Source organism: Electrophorus electricus, chromosome 12, assembly GCF_041902795.1.
Source record: "Electrophorus electricus isolate QZ-2024a chromosome 12, ASM4190279v1, whole genome shotgun sequence".
NCBI classification, from domain to species: domain Eukaryota; kingdom Metazoa; phylum Chordata; class Actinopteri; order Gymnotiformes; family Gymnotidae; genus Electrophorus; species Electrophorus electricus.
This window is the reverse complement of record NC_137508.1, coordinates 15,729,615-15,752,108: the sequence shown is the minus strand read 5'-3', so window position 1 is coordinate 15,752,108 and position 22,494 is coordinate 15,729,615. Positions and strand designations below refer to the sequence as shown.

Below are 22,494 nucleotides of genomic sequence, written 5' to 3'. Positions count from 1 at the left end.
GCTCATAGTTTTTGCAGCATAACAGCTGCTGGGGTGACACGTTGCTGATGTACCCTTTCTCCAGACAATGCTACAATGATTTCGGTCTGAGAAAGACTTCTAGTCTTACAATCTCTCTCTCACACACAGAGGAGCTCCTCTGGTACAGCTAAGAATTGTGTAAGATTTTGGTTATGGAAACACTTCCCAGTTTCCAGAACAGATCTCTTACACACGAGTGCCCAGTAATCTCCTCAGCTGTGCTGCCCACACATAAAGCACTAATGAAGTTGTTGCACACTGGATTTTAGTGTGGAGCAGTTATATGGCTGTAGCTCACCTGACAGCTAAACAAATGCCCTAACTCAAACTCAAAAAACCCACCATTATGTCTTAAAATGTACTTATTACTGGCTTGAAGTGTAGCAGACTATGTCTGTCTCTAAAAGAACTCAAGAGAATTTTCACTTCCCAGAGACATTGTGAGAACGTTGCATTCAAAGCACAGTGGAGTAAGAGCTATTTTAAACAGAAACATGGCTATTCAAATAGTGTGGAATGTGTGTGGGTGTGTGTGGCAACGTTTCCGTACTGTGGAATGTTTTTCATTTGCTTCTAGAATGCCTTTCATTCGTACAGCAAAGCTTTTGTGTTTTTTGCTTGTTTTGCCAAGCAACAGAAAATACTGGAAAAAGAAAAAGCAATAGGGAACTGCAATTATCTCTCATTTACTGGTCGTAATGCAAGATGTAACTTAAAAGAACCATTACCTGAAGTCTTCATTTATTGACACTTAGCACAAGTACAAACATTGATATTATTTACATCACTGCAATGCAGGTGTGGTCGACCTTTACCCCCCTGAGGAGCTACTAGTTATGCTAGGGTTAGCATACACAGCCCAGCCTAACTTTTAAAAACCCTAACAAAGATTTCATGCAGAGCATATCTGGCTGTCCCTGCTGAAACAGCATGTGGGAACAGAAGAAACACGGGACGTCCGCATGTCATCGAGGCAGCTCAGCAGCACAGCCTCCTGTGGGCAGAAGCAGGGGTCTCAGACGCAGCAAGGCACGCACAGGGACGCCCAGCTGACTGAACTTCAGAAGGAACATGGGGAAAGAGGAGCTCCCTGCAGGGGAAAGATGGGTAAACATCTGATGGCCGAATGGACAGACACAGGACAGATCAGTTGGCTATAGGCAGAGAATTCCTTTGACAATGGGATAGCAGCCTTGTAGTCTGAACAAAACTATACTGACATACAGACATACTGCCGTGACACCAAGGGGTCCAGACAACACTACCACCATCCCAAATAAAAAAATAAATTTCAGGTTGTTCAGAATCAAATTTTTTACCCTCAAGGTCTATGGTTGCCATTCTTTTGGAGCTGGGAATAGAGTGGTAGACCAGAAAGCAGGCTAGCATGCTAATGTTGGCATCTTCACTCAACGGCTGGCCACTCACATACGCCTGCAGTACATGGCTGTTATCTGTGCATGAAGGATCACAGGTCAGGAAGCAGGAAGGATCAAAAGTCATTTACAGTAACTTGATATGTCAGAGTAAGGTTTTGTTTTTTTTGTCCCCCCCCCCCCCCCCCCAAAACTATACACAAATCCTAAACAAGGTTACATGTTAAAAACATAGCCTTTAAAGTACTCAGTTTCTTTACTTCCAATTGTACAAATCTTTTTTGATGGTTGTCTTTTAAATGTATTTTTAGTACCATTGACAAGTGTGAATGTAGATAATGCCAAAGTACCACTAAATCCATTCAGTTAATTCTGAGACACACCTGTGTGTTAACTGTGTGCTTAACTCACCACGAAGCCAGCAGTCGAGGGCTCGGTCGGCCGAGCTCTTCATGACGGGCAATAACTCAGAGCGGAGCAGCTGGCCGCAGCCGTGTCGGCAGGCCTCCTGCGGTTTCTGCTGCAGTCCGCCACGCTCGCACAGCTCCAGGACAAGTTTCATTTGCCACAGGCCGAACGTCTCACTCACATCCGCCCGCTCCAGCGCCTTCACTGCCTGCATATGTGCACACAAGGGTGTGTGGGAATGGATACAATGTGCGACAATGGATGAACAGAATGACATTCTACAACGAGTTAACGGAATGTGTGTTACATGGTATGTTTTGTTAGTTGTTTTATCCAGGACTTATTCAACCAAGGTGCCTAGGGTCTTCATGCCTAGAGCTACAGTTCTTTCACCATTAACCACATCCACTTAACCCAAAAAGTATCATAATTATTGAAATTTAGGTCTTCTCCCACCCCCCACCCCCCAAGATCTCTAGACCCTCAATAGCCTGACATCAAGTAACACCCACTAAAACTATGTAGAATATAAAATCCAGTTCCTTACTGTAAACTGGAAGAACAGAAGAATCTCAAGTGCCTGCCCACTGACCTATGGTTCACTGGACATCTCACTTGCAAATACTGGAATGGAGATAAGCACTAGACAACCAACCCTAAGCCATGCTCATCCCTAGCTAAGGCACTGTTTCTGTAAGTGAAAAAGCAGGCAGATTCACCTGTTCCCCAGCAGGGCCGTCTCTGGCTCCATGAGAGCTGAGAGTACAATTGTCTTCTCAAAGCAGTTTGAGTTGTACAATAGCATTACATGAGCAGCAATTCTAAATAATTAATTGGTACACTTCAAAAGAAGGCATGGACTAGTCCTCACCTGATCTACATTTTAAGTATCTCAACATCTGTTATCTGTTCAGAGGCCCCTGGCCCCCCTTCCCCTGCACCTTTTCAGATTCTATAAAATGTTATGGGTAAATGAAGACTAACTCCATTCTTAACTACTACTTCCAAACTCCTATTACATTACAGACGAGCAATGTCATAAGACTGGTATTTAGCTGCATCATAAGCTTTGTGGTAAAGTAAGTCTTGTAGCACTACCTTGCAGACTACTTGGACAAACCGTGTGAGCAAATGGATGAGTCTCCTTGCAAATAATGCATCATGCACCAAAACTAACCTGGTCAATAGAGATATGGGTGGGAAGCATTTCTGGGTTCTCCTGGGTCACACATTCATATAGAATAGCTGAGAATAGGGCCACTGTTTCCTGTTTCTGGGCAACAAATACCAGGAGGAATAAAGACAGACAGAAACACACCAGAACAATAAGGGAAAACCACTATAGTAACTTCATGACGTCAAAAATGTTTGGGGTGTATAATGATGGGTGGAGCAAGAATAGAGATTACATACAATCATTTACAGTGCTCTTAACCTGATGGCCTTAGTAGAGGTAAGGCTAAAACATGCTATATAAAAAAGTCTTTGTTCATCAGCTTGACCTTGCACTGAGAATGAGAAAAACCTAACATTTCAGTTTCAGACAGTTGACTGTGACAAACCTGTTTGGAAGAGGATATATTAATGTATTTTTTTTCCCATGCTCAGTGAGGAAGGCATGAGGGCCAACACTTTCTGCAAGGATCAAAGCAAGAAGGTGCGGAAGTAGGTTGCACCCAGTGTTTTTTTTTTAACAAAATAAAAAATAATAATTAAAAAAAAAACAATACCTCACATGCAACCTTCATGCCAACAAATTATTTGTAAGGCTTGCCAGAAGAAAGCTTCAGCTGTTCCCAGGACATAAACCTAAGTACACGCAGTTCACTAAACATTACTGCAACTTTAGATTAGAATGAGACAAAAGAGAGCTTTGTGGCAGCAAGCCCTGGAGGTGAGCCTGTTGTATAAAGAGTCAACATCATGCAGAAGAGAGTGTAACGTCCACTGAAGACGTACGGCGCTGGATCTGTGACGTGGGGACAGCCATGGAAATCCTGGTAGGACGCACGGCAGTTCATAGAATCAAGCTTTCACACCCACATTTCTTCACTGAAAACGGTGATTTTAAGAGAAGGCTCCACAAGTGAAGGCCAAGGACAATGAAGAGACTTGATTTCATGCATTATTGTAAAATGCAGAGTACTAAAGGCAAATGCACCAACAACTGCACCACATAAATCCTAAAAGTGTTCTTTCTTTAAATAATTTCATTTCAGTAAAAGGTTAGACTGCTCAATTCCCAGTGTAGGAACCAACTGGTAAAACACAATCATTTTTTAATAGCCTTTGCTCAACTTTACGAAGGGTCCAGTAATTCTGGAGGGAGCTATATTTACTTAAAATGTATTTAAATGAGATTCAGCTGCTTCGGAATGCAGTAGTCTACATCCTTACCAGGCAAAGAGGTTCAGAAGATATTTACACCAGTCTCACTCAATTGGCAGTGGCTGCCTATTAAGTTCCTCACTGACTACAAACTCTTGCTTTTGATGTTTAAAGGCCTTCTATTTAAGTGTTATTAGCCCATCCCGACAATTTCTCCCAGCTGAGGTACATCTCTAGGATCCCTTACAACACAAGGTAGAAAATGTTTCTCTTATATAGCACTTAACTCATGGAATAGTCAAAAGAATAAAAATCTATGGCTGATCCATATAACATCAACTCACATGCTTCATATTCTCTGATGCTTTGCAAAAGTACTCAGCAAAGGACACCAAGGCAGCATCTGAGGTAAACGTAGAAATAGCTTCAGGCTGCGGGGGGGGCAAGAGAGAGTGAGAGAGTGCGAGAGATGTAGGAATAGACAGTGAACATGAATGGAAGAAAGACAGTCACCAAAAGTGAAGAGTATGCTAAACAGAATAATTCATTTTTAGAAATTCCAGGTTTGAATACAGTCAAGTTTATCTTAGACAAAACAAACACGAAAATGAAACAGGTGAACCTCTCATTCTCCATTTTTACTTGTGCTGTTTAAAATGGAGAAATTAAAGCTTCATAATCTTCCTATGAAAACTAATATTTGATAATATTAGTAAATATTGACCGAGCCATGGTTAAGCCTATGTGCCATTTAATCTGCCTCCCAGACAGACCTTGAAGGTGCGCACTTCCGGGTTTCTGTTGTTGACGCTAGGTGCCAGCAGACTCTTCCAGCCGCGTGGATCGTCTTTGTAGGGCAGATGTCCTGCACGCAGCTTCACATAAAGGATGCCGTCTCTGGAGAGGATGGACCTGGGTGGGGCGACAACAAAACACACCTCTCTCTCTCATCTCGTGTCTCATACACACAAGCCAGATCTTATAACAAGGCGCTTTGAGACACCTACTTCAGATGCTGAGTTCCTTTGCTGAGATCAATATTTAGCTCCCAGTATCTTGGACCTTTCACCTTGATCTGTACACACAGTTCATACAGAGAAAAAGTGAATATCAAAAGTGACAAGTCTTTAATTCTAGATCAAGGTTAGTGGGGGTTTTTTTTCTTTTTCTTTTCAAGACTACTAATCTCTTGCTGCTCTGTTCATTTTAATGGAGGCAAAGCTGTTTCAGACTGGCACTATTTGCATGTTGCACTGTTCAGGTTGTTACCTGTTTCAGGAGGTGCAGTTCAGACAGCATGGTGGGAGCCATCAATTCCACAGTTGTCTCCTCATACCACTGTGTCGCCTATTAAAAAAACAGACAGATACACAGAAGAAAACTGTGTAACTACTGTTTTTATTAGCTACTCATCTACATGTTATAAGTACATGGAATTGTTGGGTAGGGGGCATCTTTGCAGTTAACAGCATGGTTCCACCCTTCAGGGCTGACAGTTAACTGAAAGCAAGCAGCTCTTTGACCACTTGAATAGAAGGGAACAGACCCACAGACAACCAGCAGAGCAACTCTCCCACACAGGTCAAACCTCTGACACAGCAGCCAGTTGAACAAAGGCCACAAACAGAGCTACAGACCAAGCACAATGATTAATTCACTTGTTCCATCATTGTAGTAGCTGCTATACATGCAAATAAAAATCTCCCACCATTTCCTATCTATAAGCCCAGTATGAGCCTTAATTCTAATTCAGTACATGCCCATCATTTGATGGTGAACAGCATGGGAAGCTGAGGGACTCTAAATGTGTGCAGGTGTGAAGTAGTACCTTGTAGGTGACATCAAGCAGGGCATAGCAGGGTTTCAGAGTGTCTACATCCACAGGAACCAGCAGCCGAGGTTCGGCTGCAAGCACACAGAGATGACGCAGGGCCTGAAGGTGATATCTGAGGAGGAAACAAACACACAGACACACCAATATATAAGTGTAACTCCTCACTGCAACCATAAACATTTCTCATGACCATGAAAACCTGTTCCAAGATCAACAGCTAGAGACCAATCAGACCAAAGTACTCTCAGGAAGAGAACAATTCCTTACAAATGTGGATGCAAAAACCCACCACTTAAAAACCACTCAACAACACAGAGGATGGAATCAACATAAAATCAAGTACAAAGCATCAACACTGCATTCATTAACACTTAGAGAGCTGGGCCACTGGTGAACTTGGTCTTCACCTGTTGTCGGTGCTATGAGCAGGGAAATGAGGATAGAGGGCACAGAGGAGGGCAGCGATGGCAGAGTTGGATGTGCTCAGTGTGTACCTGTAAACAAAAAGTCATATGATACATTATTCTTTCCATTAGTAATGCCACATCATAATGTAAGCCACAAGCATGACAAAAAAAAAAACCTGCACAGAAATTGCCATATGAAGAGTAAGCACAATATGTGTCATCCAGAAATGAAACAATAGATGTTGCACATGTAAACTCACAGCCGTATTCCAAAAGCAGGAGTACTGGACAAAAGCGGTTATGTTTGCACTAGAACTGTTTGTGAGGGGGGAATTGTTCATCCATTGTTGAAATGGAGTCATTTGGAGCCCTTTGAAAAGCTTCACTTAAAAATACCAGCCACGCTGATGAGAGTGCTTGAGCGGATCAGGGGAGAAAAGAGGCTCTCGTGGTACATTCAGCCTGCTCATGGGTGGCATTCTGCCTCTCCCTTCAAAAATGTTTGCACAACAAACTCATATTAGCCCACCAGCTGCCTCTCAGCACAGCACCACAGCTAGCACCTGGTCTCCATTTGGCTTTGGAGGAACTTGAATAAAATTCACATGCAGTCACCGAAAACCACACAAAGCTGAAATTGTTGATGTTTAAGGTCGGCAGAGAAGATGATGTCATAACACAAGAAAGCCTTATGACACTTCTGTTGTTCAACTTGGTGTCAGGTATTATACAGTCAGATCTTGCTTCAAAACATCTCCCATATAAATGAACGAAACAAATATTAGACCAGAAAATTGTGAAGTCCAGTGGGAGTAAGCAGTCTTACAGAAGAAGGATAAGAGAGACCATTCTGTCAGTTAGGTTTGCAGAGTGGAAGGAGTGTGACCATGTTAAAAAGAGGTGTGATCATATCATCCCAAAAAAACAGTCACCTATGGTACAGTTAAAATTGGTATTAAATGCATATGAAAAACATCGTCTTTTTGTCATGTGATGGTGACATCTACCAAACCAACACACCAAGCTGTCAATTAATTAACATTAAAATGGACAACACAAACAATAAGTCAGGTATGCAAGTTCTAGCTGGACCAGCTATTGGCTAGAGAAAAGAAGAATAAGCTTGGAAACTTCTCAGACAAAAGGGCTAGTAGAAAATACATGCAAGGCAAAACAAGGCAGCATAGACACAAATACAATAACTCTGTGTTTAAGAGTATGTTTATTTCTACTAAAAAGACTAGAATGTTACAAAAGTACCCTAATAAAACCAGCCCAGTTCATTTCTAAATGAAAAATGTGCAAGCACTTGTTTCTGAAAAATTAAAAAGACTACAGCCTAGGCCTGAAGATGTGTACCTCAATGAGATTACACATTTCTACCAAAGTGACATACATGATAAACTGTCAAACTGGGGCAAAAATTGAAAGAAAAGCAATAAGGAATATGAGATCAGAGCAAAAGTAAAAATTAAAATGGGTCCTAGTCTAGAAGGGTTCTGGACACCACTAACCTGCCTCCTCCCAGGAAAAGCAGGCCAAGGGCCATGTGGTGGGCCATGTGGAAGCCGTAGTTCATCTCACCGAAGGTGCGCTTGTGTAGGAAACGGCATAACTGCAGCACCTTCAGGTCTCCTGAACCGGCCATCACCATGGAGGTGGCCAACAGCACCATGCTCAAACATGTCTGCAGGTTATATTGGCCCGGCTGTTGGGACATGGGTGCACCACAAACAAACACAAACAGACACACACACACACACACACACACACACACACACACACACAGCAATTGAAAAAGTACAGCGCCAATACATTCAACCGACTTTGAGATGGAACTTACGACTGTGGCTGTAGATGATGTAGTTGTAGTTAAGGACTGCATGAAGTTGCGAGCAAACTTGTACTGCAAAAAAGATGGAAAATAACAGTCAATGCAAAGAGAAGAAAATATTTAGAAAAATGTGCCAAGTAGGATTTCTCTTACTAGGCATTCAAAGGCATCCGAATTAGCAGATCCAGCGAATCTAAACCCCACAGCCATGCAGGCTCCAGCTATGATGTAGTCATGAGCTTGTCTGAGAAGAGAAATATATGGTTTGAGCAGGGCTGCTTTCATTCAGCTGAAAGCTATGGTAATATATTAGAGATATTGCCCTTTCCACACCTTTTTACTAGGGCAACACAATACATCATCAGTTAGCCATCATCACAGTCTTGTTCAGTGGCTACAACTATTATTAGCAGTTTGTACAGAAATGCAAAATTAGAAATAGATCTATAGTTAAAGTGTACAGAAGGGCAGACACTTAAGAACTGCTGTAACCACTACAGTTTTGAGACTTATTGATGATGTTGGAAAGTGGCAAAAGAGAACAGATAAGCAGACCCTGATGACAGCGGTTGGGGAAGGATTACAGTGACAGCTGTAATTTTTGTGATTAAGTTCATTTTAATGGCAAGGAATGACTTTGCAATTGTAATTCATGTGATCACTTCACAATCTAGCATTAATGAAAATTGCCACCATAAAAACTGAAGCAGCAAACTTTTGTGAAAACCAAAATTTGTGCTAGTCTCAACTTTTGGCCACAACTGTACATATCATATTTCACATTTCTCCTGTGTCCACTCATCTGGTTTTTAATCAGAATTGTACTGTTGTGAGTGCACCCTGACCTGCTTTGCGCCCACTCATTCAGATTCTGTTTCTCTACTTTACTTTTAAATCTGATCCCCAGCTGTCACTGTAATCCTTCCCCAACCGCTGTCATCAGGGTCTGCTTATCTGTTCTCTTTTGCCACTTTCCAACATCATCAATAAGTCTCAAAACTGTAGTGGTTACAGCAGTTCTTAAGTCCTGCCCTTCTGTACACTTTAACTATAGATCTATTTCCAATTTTGCATTTCTTAACAAACTGCTAATAATAGTTGTAGCCACTGAACTACAGTACTATCTTACCACAAACTACATCTTTGAGCCTTTACAGTTTGGCTTTCCATCATCTGCATAGTACTGAGACAGCTCTTGTAAGAATCATTAAATGATGTCTCTGCTGCTAAAATAGTCTTGCCCCTCAGTACTGGTGCCCTCAGTATTCTGCAAGACCTCAGTGCGGCCTTTAAGAGTTTGTATCATAATGTGTGGGGTGTTTTTAAAAATTTAATTTTTTTAAATTAGTTTTTTGGTTGTTTTTTCCTCTCTCCTGCCCTTGTATACTTTTCCACTGTTATTCTCTTCTAATACTGCTTTACATCCAATTTCTCTAGCAGATCTCACATTAATCTATTAATAAACATGCATCCTTTACTCCCTGTATTACATAAGAAGTCCCTCAAAGCTAAGTTCTCAACCCCTTTTATAATTGTACTTCACTATACCATATAAACATCTGAGAAAAGGATCTAAAAAAAATAAATAAATAAACAACTGAGGAAGTAAACTTTGTGAAAAACAATGCCTCAGTCTCTAAACTTTGGGGGGGTGGGAATAAAAAAAAACCAATACTATAGATTTCTCTCTCTTCTGAAGGAGATTCAGACTCTGTATTGTTTTGGCAACAGAAGAGCCATGTGTTTCCTAGAACATTGGATGAATATCTAAACATTTCAAGGTCAGAAAAGGGGGTACTTTAAAGGGGAATACTTTTCCAGACTTCCCAGTGCATCAGAAATGGTTTAGCGGTTAGAATCGTTGCTTGCAGACAGCTTTTCTCCTGCCAACCCACTTATATTTATAGGAATAAGTGCTAAAAGTTTAAATTAAATAGAAAACAAGCACTTGTTCACACATTTAATACCGATGACATGGACTCACATTAATGTTTCCATGTTTAGGTCCTCCGAAACTAGTGCTTCCTCCTGGAGTCCAATGCTGTCTTTGATTATCTGTGAACATCATTATTTACATATCTTTATTCTTTACATAAATCTTTATGTAGCATGCGCTGTCATGCCATGCACAGTTTTGGCACTACATTTATGGCATTTATGTCTGAAGCTTTTAATCCAAAGCGTCTTGCGATTATGATTGAGTACAACTTGAGCAATTGAGGGTTAAGGGCCTTGCTCAAGGGCCCAACAGTAGCAACTTAGCAATGGTGCGGCTTGAACCGGCACCCTTCCAATTACAAGTCAAGTACCTTAACCACTGAGCTACCACTGCCCCATGACACTACCATGTCAGGATTAATGCTACATTAAAAAAGGTCCACAACCCAAATAATGGCATGAGGAAACAGTGTAATGAAACAAAAATGTTCACAAAAAGAATCAATGTGGTACAATCTAAACTGTAAAGATTTTGGAAACTTGCTCATGTGCACATTAATGAAAGGAGGATTGGGGGCTGAGATTAAAATTTCAGTCTCTTCAATCTGCACAGATTATACGCTTTAAATTTGTGCTGGAGTTCCATTAAGTGTGGTCTTCTAAATAGCACAGCAAACTTGATAAAGCCTGTTTACCTCAAGCAAAAACCCTAGCTTTAGACCACAGGATTTTACCTGTTCTGAAACTATTCAGAACCTGAGAATGATTGTGCAAATGAAACTGAAAACAAGTCAATGCTTTGTTCAAGAAACTCAAAAATGCACCATTCTCTTTTAAGTTGCCAATTGCACAACATTAAACTAAAATTACTTAACACTGCTCTGCCTTTTGCAGTGGTAAAAAATTTCAAAACCTGCCTTGCAAAATATCCTAATGACCCTTAAATTTGAAAGAGTAAGGGGAAGTTAAGATGACCCAAGGTGAAAATGACCTTGCGCGTCTACCACCCAGGCAACTGGAGAGAGAGTGTGATCTTAATGTGTGTGCATGTATCAGTGAAGTATCTTAATCCTGTACCTGAGGCACATTGCTGGTCAACCATTCCTGATTGGGCAGAATCTCATCCCACATGATGATGCATCTGGCCAGAGTCTGGAGACCAAACAAAGAGTTTATGAGATTCAGTCATTATCCACTGACTGCTTTTCCATTAGGTCACCCCCCCCCCCCCCTTCAGCCTTCTGTCTATACTTCTAGCTGAAACTTGTTACAGCTTGTCTGAGCTGATTTTTTCTGGTTACCCAGTACCCATGTCTGAGTCCCATTAGGATATAGTGAGGGGACAATAGACAGCATGATGACCAGCTGTTTCACAGTCTGGAATGGGGGCTGCACTCAGACCGCATGTCTGTACAGCAGTTTGTGAAAACAACCATGAACACTTCCTACCCGTGTCTGTAACGCAACCAGCAGTGTAGTTGACCTCTCCCACCCCTCAGTTTCTTCACCTTCCTGTCGTCTGGAAGCATGCCCCTGCTGCCAGACTTTACTTCTTCCCAGCAGTAGTTATACTGATGAACACACTGCTACGCCCAAACCAATCTTGAGCCTTCACCACAAGGACCATCACGACTCATCCCCTCACCCACCCAAATGAGCATTTGCCTTTCTTTGCACATCACTGCATGTGCACCCCTGCATTCAAAGTTTACAGACCTCCTTGGGATGACACACAACTAAGCCACCAGAATGATAATGCTCTGGTTGCCCTGTCTAGTGTGACTGTCAAGTGTCTTTTGTTCTGTGTATTTATTTTATTTTCTGGTGCATTTGCACTTATGTAGTCTTGAGTTCCTGGGCTGCTGTACTGTTGTTGTGTCTTGTATCACAGAAGAAACGGCATTGCATTCCAATTTATTCAAACTATAAAATCTGACTCGACTGTAACTTCAGTTTATCTCCAAAAGGTAGTGTGAGCAGTGAAGTTAAACAATTAGTAAACAGTAACTATTGAGGACAGTAAAACAAAAAGAGACTAGAATAATAATAACAGTGTGGATTCTCTCTCTCAAATCAAGAAAAGGAAAATGAGAAATGTTCTGATGTGAAGCTCTTAGGACTCATGGGTGACGGTGAACTTTACACACATTTAGCATCCATTACTTCTGTGTGCTCTCTCCAATACCCCCTCCCACCCACTCACCCTCAGCAGCAGGAACTCCGGTTTGATGAAGTCCAACAGGAACATGGTGTCTGGGGCTTTCAACCAATCAGCTATAGACCTGGAGGGGCACAAGGAGTCAGCAGCGAGAGAGAAGTGCAAAAATCAGACATAAATCATGGCCATTTCAAAGAGAGGAAGAATGAAAGAAAATAACACTTGCCTGTTGTTGGTTTTTAGGTAGATCATAGCAAGAGCCAAGGTGGCACCAGGGCAGGTCACATCCACATTGATGGTGTCACCCTCCTATGATTTTGTTCTTTTGTTTATTTGATTCCAAAAGGAGACAACAGGGACAGCCATCACTGACACACTGCCAGTTTAATCATTTGTGTGACTGCGTTTTTACTGCACCTTGATTTGGTAACTAGGGGACTTGTGCTTCTCTCTGTTCATGCCAGCGTGTGAGCGCCTGTGACCCCCCACCATGTATTGGTAAAGCTGCTCCGGCACATTCAGGTCGGTCATCCCGATCAGGTTACTGCCGTGCTACAGGAAGAGAGGCCTGGTCAGCGTGGGAACAACGCTATTCTTAGTTTCTCTCTCACACACCACTTTTCTTTTGAGCTTAGACTTGACACTTTTAAATGTCCTGTTTGTTCATCAAGCCCAGAATAAGTATTCTGACAAAACTTTACCAAGTTTTATTTAATTCATTAGAATTCTCATGATACATAATATTAGAATTATGTTTTTGCAATTTAACATCTCTACAAAAAGTGATCACTGTTATATTATTAAAAGTCCACTAAATTAACTGTATTTTACTATACCGTTACACAGTGGATTTACTACATTGCTGAAGGAAAAAGCTAAAACTACTTTAGTCCATCCAATTCAAAGACAGAGAACCAACAATATTCATTAGTTATTGACCTTAAAGTGTCGTGAGACTTGCACACGATCAACAGAATAAAATCACAAGTGAATATTCAAGTACTAGCTCACCATAACAGGAAGAAGCTATGTGGACCTCTTGTGGAAACTAGAAGGAACTGTCTTCAGAATTCAATGCATGTAACCCATTTAGAGAAAATAGTTTAAAAAAAACCCACAGAGTGGCTTTAATTATGGGAAAGTTCTTGTTCAAAGGCAAATGGTTTGGCTATGACTAGCTTGTATGATAACAAGCAGGAAAGAGTAGGTCAGGTGACCATGAAAATTGTTAACAGTGATATGCACTGATAAGCCAAGGTTGCAGGTAGCTCTCCAAGGAAATAAAAAACTTTGCATGAAACCCAGCATTCTCAAATTAATAAGCAACAGTGGCACGCTCACCCCCAGACAAACCATGCCAAGGGCCAGACCTGCTGCTAGAGAGTAGGACTCTCTGTCTGTGCAGTACTCCATCTCAGGGCCAGGGGGACGGCCTAGGGAAACACACAAATATGCACACATAGCCACACCCACACACCCCTGCTTAGCATCTGGACTGTCACGCCCCAGTTATAGACCTAAACCTCCCCCTACCACCATTGTCCAAACATACAAACACCACTACCGTTTACACACAGCACAGATCATGACACCCAAGGCCAGAACTTTCCACATGGGGGGTTAGGACCCAGGTCTCAGCCACACTGACCGATCTCGGCGAGCAGCACCTCTGCGTTGTGTCGGTGGCCCGTGCCCTGGTAGACGAGGCCGATGGCCACCACGGCAGCCACCTGGACACTGTGAGGCACGTCCAGCTCGGTGGAGGTGGGAGGCAGCAGTGCAGGTATGTGGATGCTGAGCAGGCGGGTGATGGACATGTCCATGGTGCCCAGCTTGGCTGCGGACACGCCCAGCAGGAGTCCGATGCTCGTCATCTCATGGCCCTGGACAATGAGGGGGGCGGGGGGGTAAGGAGGTAGGACACAGTGTCACAGTGTAATATGACTGTTCAGGTAGTGTGAAGGTTTAGGCTGTTCAAGCATCACTGAAAAACAACAACAACAACAACAACAACAAGAAGCAAGTTTTCTAAATTTGTAGATCAGGTAGGCTGGCTGATCATCCAGGGCATAGAGTACTGCTGTACTACACACAGCACACCAGGTCCACACCAAACAGTAAAGGCAGAAATCAGCTGAATATGGTATGGCTAGAAAACACTTCATAACTATGACACGGAATCCTCAATACTAGTATCTGATTTACAAATTTACAAAGTAAGCTTCTTCACCGGTTCTGAAAACAATAGCATATTAATTCGTTCATTCATTCACTTTTGATATTAGTGTGTGTAAGATGGGTTGTTTTCCGCTGGTTTCTCGTAATTGAGTACTATCAGACTCTATGAAGCCAACAATCTCAACGTGGTGAAGGGACAGTATCAATACTCAGTGTATAGCTGAAGTTATAGATGACAGATATGCACTGCAACCACTGAAAGTAGCGATAGAGTCAGGCTTGACTGGAAATGAGAGCACGTTACGGTGCTACACCATGTCATAATGAAACTGTGCTTTACGTTTGTCTTTCATGTGAGAAAAACAACAGGATGAGAGCAAAACCCGAAAAGAAAGGCAAAAAGAATAAACAGCATGTAGCTCCATTACTGGAGAAAATAAGAAAGGAAAGAAAGAAATCTCAAATCTTTGGGAGCCCAGTTAGTATCACATGTTGACGCATCCCTTTAATAAGGGAGTCCCTTTCATGTCCTGTTTAAAGCAGTGAGCTTTACAATCAAGTGCCTTGTAGGGCGAACTCTCACTCTTGACTGCAAAACTCACCAACTTCAAGGAGCACCATCCTCCTGGCTATAAGATCTGGTCCTACTCTCTACTGAATCCCTACTGATTCCCATTAAACTCTGGCTTCAAAGTAACCGCTGCATCCAATAGACTCCACACTTCGACGCAGAGTTCCATTATATAGATATGCAGCAGTGAGTCACTCTGCTCACACCGATCGTTCCATCATGCTCTTAGAATGTGCCCTACTTCATTCATGCCACTTGCATGAAAACCACTGTACCACACGGGGACATCTGCTGCCACGGATCAAGGCAAAACTCCACTCTTTCTCCAGCCATTTACTGCCTTGAGCATATCCTCTGTCAGATTTTGCAGTTCAACAACTTGCATTAGGAGACTCCCGAATTAGAGGGCTACTTTCGGCTTTTCACCAGCCACTTACCTTGGTGAGGTAGTCGTGGATGTTGAGTGTGGCGAGTTTGGTCAGGTGACCATTCAGGCCCAGAGCCATGAGGAAGCCGGCGTACTCATTGGCCAACTCGGCACTCTTGGGCTTGTTGTAGGCGATCCAGGCCGACTCGACCTGAGAGGCTGGTGCGATCTTCAGGCCAGCCGCCACGCCATTGTGGAAGCTGGGCCAGCTGGTCATATTGGGTGGCACATCGATGTTGCCACTGTTCAGGTCCACCATGGTGTTCCTGGGCGGAGCTCGGCCTGCAGGCGGGATAGGGTCACCGCTTAGGTAGGAAGGCGAATGCCTTTGGTACCAATTTTCAGAATGGTGCCATTTTGCAGAGTGCTCACATGTGCACGCACATACACATACACACACACAAATGCCCTGCATTTATGCACATACATGTTCTAAGCAAGAACTGACAAGCAGGGAGAACAGTCTGGTTTTTGCAAAGACTCCAGCACTTGAACATGCATCAGGGATTATTAAGGCAGACATACAAAGGTGGACACATTGACTAAGAGAGCTGCTGTATAATTGTCTGGCACAGGAAGAGGGTTATTATCCATCAACCTCAAAGAGCAGAGCTTGCACCTGACGAACACAAGTGCTGCACTCCATCAAGCACCATCTTTTGCATCCTGACGTCTTTTACATAAAAGTCTTAGAGCTGTGAGCAGGGTCAGCTTGCCACAGACCAGCAGCGAGTTGATGCAGTCACGTATGGTTCCGCTGAGCTCATAGGCTGATGCAGCACAGCACTTTACCTGTCAGGTTCAGCTTGGGCACGGGCAGGGGTTCAGTTGGCACAGGGTGGTAGGAGAAGAGCGTGAAGAGGCCTCGGCCAACAGGCAGAGCCATGGTGCGCTGGCACAGCTGCAGGAGCCTAGCACACACAACAGAACCACATGGGTCAAGCCAAGGCTGAAAAGCTTTAAGGTGTGTCCAGTACAATGGGCTGAGAGAGGGCTTCTCCTACTACTATGGCAGAAATATAAAAAAATATAATGATGAGGAGGGGGCCTGCATATATATTCCTGTGGAATGACAGCTTATTCATTTATTTAGTCAGTCATAAAAGGACTACATATCTGTCAGACTACATATCACTAACATGGGAAAGAAAACTGCAATAATACTGTATATTAAAAGCAAAGGTCTTTCCTTAATTCTTGGCATGTCTCTGAATGACTGGGGATGACTCACTTGTTCTCCTTCTCTTCGATGTACTCGTGGTCGCTGACCTCGGGCAGATGGGGCACGTTGACACGTACGGGTCTGGAGCTCTGGAGCAGGCGCCGCACCTCCTGAACACGTAGGTCCTGATTCCATATCAGCCCAGTCACCTCCGGGTGGAGGTCCACCATGCCATCCTCTTCCTCATCCGCCTCGCTCGTTACAGGGGGTTCCAGTGGGATGTTTAGTCCAACCATCTGTTTTTATATATATTTTTTAATTTTTATTATACACGCACACACATAGTAGTGCACTGTACAGGGTCCAAAGCCATTAGCTCACAGCCTACATAGAGCACTATTTAGCAAGAAAGAGGCAATTGTAGTTTCAATCTTGTATTTGCTTACTGGCTTTCCTTTGGCCAAAGAAACTTTGTGAGCCTGCTTGGTTAGGTCCTCCCGTCCAATAAGGGCACAAACCTCTTCAGACCAATCAGAACAGGGGTGTTCTCTGCACTGTGTGATGGCATCTCTAATTGGCAGAGCCACGCCAAAAGGCACAGATTCCAGGTCATTCGATAAAAATCCTAAAAAAAAAAAAAAAAGGAAAGCAAAAAAAATTATCACAAAACAAACCAACCAACCCCCCCCCCCCCCAAAAACACACCCATCAGATGGAATGTCTAGCCAAAAGAGATTTATGAATGAGTGTTTACTCATTCATAAATGTGTTCTGTTGGCATAATATATGATGCTATGAGTACACAAAGAGGAAGGTGACTTCCTTGAGCAGAATGCCATAAAAAATTGCAATCTTAGGCATTACAGTGGAACAAACTATAAATAGATATAGACCAATATAGATGTGAGATACAATTAAGCTTTTCTACCATGATTTAGAAGTGACAAAGTCATCAACTCAATGCAAATATGCTGTTCGTGTCTAGGTGAAAGTTGCAAATGCATTACAATTTTATGCAACCGACAGTTATCTGGTCAGTCATTTGTCTCTTGGCATCGGTCTTTAATATGTAGAACGTAATTTACATGTTGATGTAAGTGGCTTTCATCAGGTGAATTTAGCACAGCACTAAGTTGACTCCAATTATAACCATGGTAAATTTATGAATAGGAATTATATAGCTACTGTGTTGCACATTTTGCATTGCATAGCATGATTACCATCAAATTTAATGAAACTGGTCCCATGTGTAAATAGATTTACCATTCTCACTTCCTTAGCTTTTCTTCCCTTAATGTAAATAAGGATGTTTTTATAAAATATCACATCCGGATGTCTGAAGCAGAATATTGATCATGTGTCATGTAATAGGCGATTGGGGAAGGTTAATGCGCATGATGCATCTTTTAATTACCCACATACAAGCTGCATTCTAATTCACCTGATCACAGATCTGACATGACTGAGTAAAGCGCTATGAATGGGAGTCAAACCTGCAGAGGTCAACCATACCACCAGTTTCTCTGCCAGGCAGCCTGATGGAGCACAGGGCTTTACACTGCTCTGCCTGTACACACGCACACACAGACACATTATCTTCAATTACAGTCTGTTAAGCACAACAGAGTTAAAAAGAGTGCATGCATTAGCCTTCCCAGCAGATCACCCAGTCATTACCTCCTTAGAGCAGGCTCACCAAAACCCTTTTTTTGTCCTGAAATGAAACAAAAGACAACAACAGTGAGATATACTGCATGTGCACAGCCATCAGCTGATGAACACTTTCTTATTTCTTATCTTTCCTATTAAAATCATAATTAAATTTCCAGTCTCCTATGGTACCCTTGATCTTTGGCATAGAGGAGTGCTGGAAAACCCATGCTAGGGACATGGACACCACTTGCTGTCTGGTCTTCCCACAGCCATGAAATACAGCAGTAGACAGTTCACCTGCAGTGAGCCTTGTCAGGTATTTAGATACATTCGTCGAGACGGCGTTTTCATCCCCCACTACATACAGCGCATAGCTCTGTCACAGATAGAGATGGAGAGGCACAGAAATGCAAAGAAAGATTGAATGCTGCAAGAATAGCTGTTATTAGCAGTGGGACAGCACCCATGTGGTTTCAGTTTTCTACTGCAATGACAGTAAAAGTCAGTCTGGGCATGTTAGCGAAAAATAGCATGTTCACACTGATTCTAACCAAGGATGGAGTCATCAACCACATTAATGTATATACCAACCACAGAAGGAGGCAGTCATGTGCTTATACAATGTATAATTTCTTCAGAGGAGGGACCACTATGTCCAACTGCCTCTAAACAAGAGGCAAGAATATCACTAGAGCAGGAAAGAGGAAATCAGAATTTTTCCATTCATATACATGTTCTCTTACATTTAGAAAAACAGGGAAAAAGAAGAAAAAAGCACAGAGTGACAGGGAGAGTAAAACAGTTAATGCACTGGATAATAATCTGTGGCCAAACCAGAAAGAGGGTAAAATGGAGTCTGTAATGTACTCATTGCAAAGGATACTGGAGTAAATTAAGGCCATAATTGCATGAAGCCTTGTCAGCACCTCAGTAGGCTTATGCGTCATATCACTTAACAGGAGGAGTCCCAGCCTGTCCCCCTACCCCCGCTCCCCAGTGATCCAGCCCTCCATTTCCACGGCTTAATTAAGGTGGGGCAACTCTCACAGTGCAAACACACACCTTCCCACCCCCCGTTCTTCTTGTGCACATGGACGCATGCATTCAAGCACACACAGACTGAGAGTGTGTGCGTGTGAGTGTGTGTGTGTGTGTGTGTGTGAGAGAGAGGAGAGACAGACAGAAAAAGATGCCTTTGGTGGCCCAGGGAGGAAGCAGCATTGCTGAAATGTCATTATGATTAGCTAGGAGTGCTGTCATCTAACTGCATGACATTTTCATAGAACAAGCATGCATGCCATTTCAGGGCACTGGATCAGATGAGAGCTGCGTCAAAAAAAAACAGCTACATGTAAAAGATTTCACAACATATTCTACATTATTCTATCTATAACTGCACTGAAATATGACTTTAGCTGATGCTAAAAATGCAAACATACTCTACAAGAGCTGAACTGGCGCCCTCTGTTGGGCATTGCTGGATGATGGACTGCTGGCCTGATCTGAAATAATGCACCCAATCAAACGCAAAACAATTTTCATTCTTTTTCCACTACTGGAGTTTAGCTGCTCGTAAGGCAAGTCCTTCTTGGACGACCTTACCAGCACAAGTAGTTTGGTCCTCTCACAAATTCCAGGCAGGTAGGGAAAGGGAGGTACTTCCTGTCCCCTCAGACAGCTACTGAGCCAGCTAAACACACATGGCACCTCGCCATTCAGGTACATCGGCCAGCTCACCTGCTCCAATTGAGCTGAAAACAAGCACACACACACACAGATAGCAACACCTCGATGTCAAAGCCTCAGCAGTGGTAAACAAGCTCAGCTGTTTAAATCCTTTGTTAAATGAACAGTCTTGCTTACTAATGAGAAGAGCCGCCCCATTGATCAGCCACTTACCCTGATCGATCACGCAGGCTTCCTTGAAGGTTTTGATAAATGAAGGGTAATCACGCCAGTACAGATCAATGTACTCCTCCAGCTGTAGGTCCCTGATGGGAAGAGGAACAGGGCAGTGAAGGATGGGAGGGTGAAGAAAAACTAATAGCAGAAGGAGCCACCTGATCACACTGTTCATCATGGTCAGAGGATCAATGCTCACACCGTCTCTGATGCCAAGCACAGCATGCATCATTTGCTGCAAAGGGAAAGTTTTTTTTAAAAAAAAGACTAACCACACACCTGCGAAGCCTACAAAATTCCAAGAGATCGGAGATGGGCGACATGGCTAAAGATGACCCCATCTCCATTCATACTCCAATAACCCATCAAAGCCCCAGCATCAGGTGAGCAATTACTGCAATTACCCTTTAAAACTTTAATTACACCCCTATCAGTTTGAGTGGGCACAGCCTCAATACAACACAGTTCTTGATACAAACACAAAATGAAGGGAGGGGAGAAAAAAAAAAAAAAAAAAAGTCTTCCAACCCACACATACACATGCAATTTCCCTGAAGGGCAATCAAGCCCTCTTAATTTTCCTGTTGCACATCAACATAAAAGGGAACACGCTCTTGACATTTTCCGAAACAATCCATGGAGATCTCGTGGCCGTCTGTTCCGGTGAGAATTTAGTTTGCAATGGAAGGACGATGGTGCAGGGCTTTAGTTGGATAAGAGCATACGGCACCCCTGCTAGCGAGGCATGTTACTCTACCTGGCCAGCTGCTGTAAGAGGCCGATGAGGGAGCGCGCCCCTCCACGCTGGAGCTCGTCCAGCTTCAGGTCCTCATACAGCAGGTGCAGCACATAGAAGAGTGCCGGGATATGGGGGAAGAGCAGGGCTGAGGGCTCCAGCCCCACCACCGGCCCGCCCTCCTCCATGGAGGCAATGGGCACTGCCTCCTGCAGACCTGGCACCCCCACTGCAGGCTGTGCCAGCACCTGACAGTGGTAGTCTGAGGCACAGAGGTATGCCCAGTCCTTGAGGAGTCAAGACAACAAGACATGTTAGACAGATTCTCAAAATAAATAAATAAATAAAACCCAAAACCCAGTCATGCGTGTTAACGGTTCTGACTTATGAGGCCTGAGTTGAACATATATGGCCCTGCAACCCCGAGACTCCTGACCTAATGACCACTGTAGCAGCCCAAAGGCTTCACATTACTCTAACTCAGACTGACATCACCATTTATTCCCTGTCCCTGGTGCGGTAGGACTGAAGGTCACTCAGAAAAAGGAAAAGAAAAAGAAATGGGGTGGGGGGGAAAGGTCACTAATGTACCACATCAGCTGGATTCAAATGATGCCTTACTTTAATTACTACAGCTGAGTTCTGTCATATTGGCAGACAGCCTTAAGGCGGGTTTGTGTCTTTCAAAACACTTACCTCATCAGAGCCTGTGTCTGCAGGCCGTGCCTTCTTAGGAGCGATTACTGGAGACAGGGGCACTTCAATATGGAGCTGTGGAGGGAAGTGAAAAACAAATAACAAAAACAATCTCTTTTCATTGCATATTGCTATTTCTCACTCTCTACCGATACAATGTGACTAAAAAAAAAAAAAAAGGACAACTTAAAAGAAAAAAAAAGGGTTTTTTTGTTTTGTTTTTTATACTACTGACAGTGACTGACTAATATGTCTAAACATGACTACCGACTGACATTTCGTGTCCAAGCCAGTCGCTCTGTGTTGTAGCCCATTAGCGTCATAAAGCAGGTAACAAAGAGATTCCACTCCTGGTGCATGCTGGGACCTCCAGGAGCATTGTAGATGTTGTACCACTTCACCAGCACCTTCATAGCCATGTCTTTGGGCAAGATGAACCGAATGGCCTGCAGGCATCGCTTCACTGAAGGAGTGGAGAAAACACCCAAGTAATTTAATAAAGCCGACCACAAATGATGATGGATCCACACTCATAAATGATGATGGATGGATGCATCCTGGCATTGCTTTGTATTTAAGTTCACAGTAGTGTATGAAGCTGATATACTTCTACATGATCAAACTGACAGAAAACAACATTCAGCCCTCGCAACATCTGCATGAGAACGAAGTAAACCATCCAAATAAAAATGAGGGGGTGATGGCAAATAAAAGGGCTCTGTTTAAGCAGAAATGATTCTAAGCCAGGCTGCAAAGGATTCAAAATAGAAAGCAGCAGGGGTGTGCAGGAAAGGAACACAAGATAAGAGCTTGCTGGATCCAAGTTTAGAAGTAAGTGGAGGAGGTGCTGCAGGGAAAATGAGCA

The 22,494-nt window shown here is 43.1% G+C and overlaps 1 protein-coding gene across 9 annotated transcripts in view; it reads right to left on the bottom strand.

Moving 5' to 3' along the window:
• Positions 1–745: 745 nt before the first annotated feature.
• Positions 746–22,494, bottom strand: part of anapc1 (anaphase promoting complex subunit 1) — a 29,748-nt gene continuing 7,999 nt past the window's right edge. For 2 of the 9 annotated variants that reach the window (XM_081724622.1, XM_081724624.1), the window contains exons 17-47: positions 21,905–22,092; positions 21,630–21,704; positions 20,955–21,220; positions 20,195–20,286; positions 19,898–20,046; positions 18,485–18,671; positions 18,320–18,356; positions 18,136–18,209; positions 17,089–17,267; positions 16,712–16,938; positions 16,273–16,391; positions 15,491–15,762; positions 13,953–14,187; positions 13,646–13,737; positions 12,722–12,856; positions 12,531–12,613; positions 12,350–12,428; positions 11,224–11,298; positions 10,193–10,263; positions 8,362–8,452; positions 7,889–8,280; positions 6,375–6,461; positions 5,962–6,079; positions 5,403–5,480; positions 5,141–5,208; positions 4,907–5,045; positions 4,478–4,564; positions 2,983–3,078; positions 1,809–2,013; positions 1,341–1,475; positions 746–1,111 (exon numbers count right to left, since the gene is read on the bottom strand). In XM_081724622.1, the coding sequence (XP_081580748.1) occupies positions 987–1,111; positions 1,341–1,475; positions 1,809–2,013; positions 2,983–3,078; positions 4,478–4,564; positions 4,907–5,045; positions 5,141–5,208; positions 5,403–5,480; positions 5,962–6,079; positions 6,375–6,461; positions 7,889–8,280; positions 8,362–8,452; positions 10,193–10,263; positions 11,224–11,298; positions 12,350–12,428; positions 12,531–12,613; positions 12,722–12,856; positions 13,646–13,737; positions 13,953–14,187; positions 15,491–15,762; positions 16,273–16,391; positions 16,712–16,938; positions 17,089–17,267; positions 18,136–18,209; positions 18,320–18,356; positions 18,485–18,671; positions 19,898–20,046; positions 20,195–20,286; positions 20,955–21,220; positions 21,630–21,704; positions 21,905–22,092 (4,256 nt within the window). In that variant the 3' untranslated portion in view covers positions 746–986. The remainder of the gene's footprint in view (positions 1,112–1,340; positions 1,476–1,808; positions 2,014–2,982; positions 3,079–4,477; positions 4,565–4,906; positions 5,046–5,140; positions 5,209–5,402; positions 5,481–5,961; positions 6,080–6,374; positions 6,462–7,888; positions 8,281–8,361; positions 8,453–10,192; positions 10,264–11,223; positions 11,299–12,349; positions 12,429–12,530; positions 12,614–12,721; positions 12,857–13,645; positions 13,738–13,952; positions 14,188–15,490; positions 15,763–16,272; positions 16,392–16,711; positions 16,939–17,088; positions 17,268–18,135; positions 18,210–18,319; positions 18,357–18,484; positions 18,672–19,897; positions 20,047–20,194; positions 20,287–20,954; positions 21,221–21,629; positions 21,705–21,904; positions 22,093–22,494) is intronic. The other 7 variants (XM_081724627.1, XM_081724628.1, XM_081724629.1 and 4 more) reach the window with 6 other exon arrangements.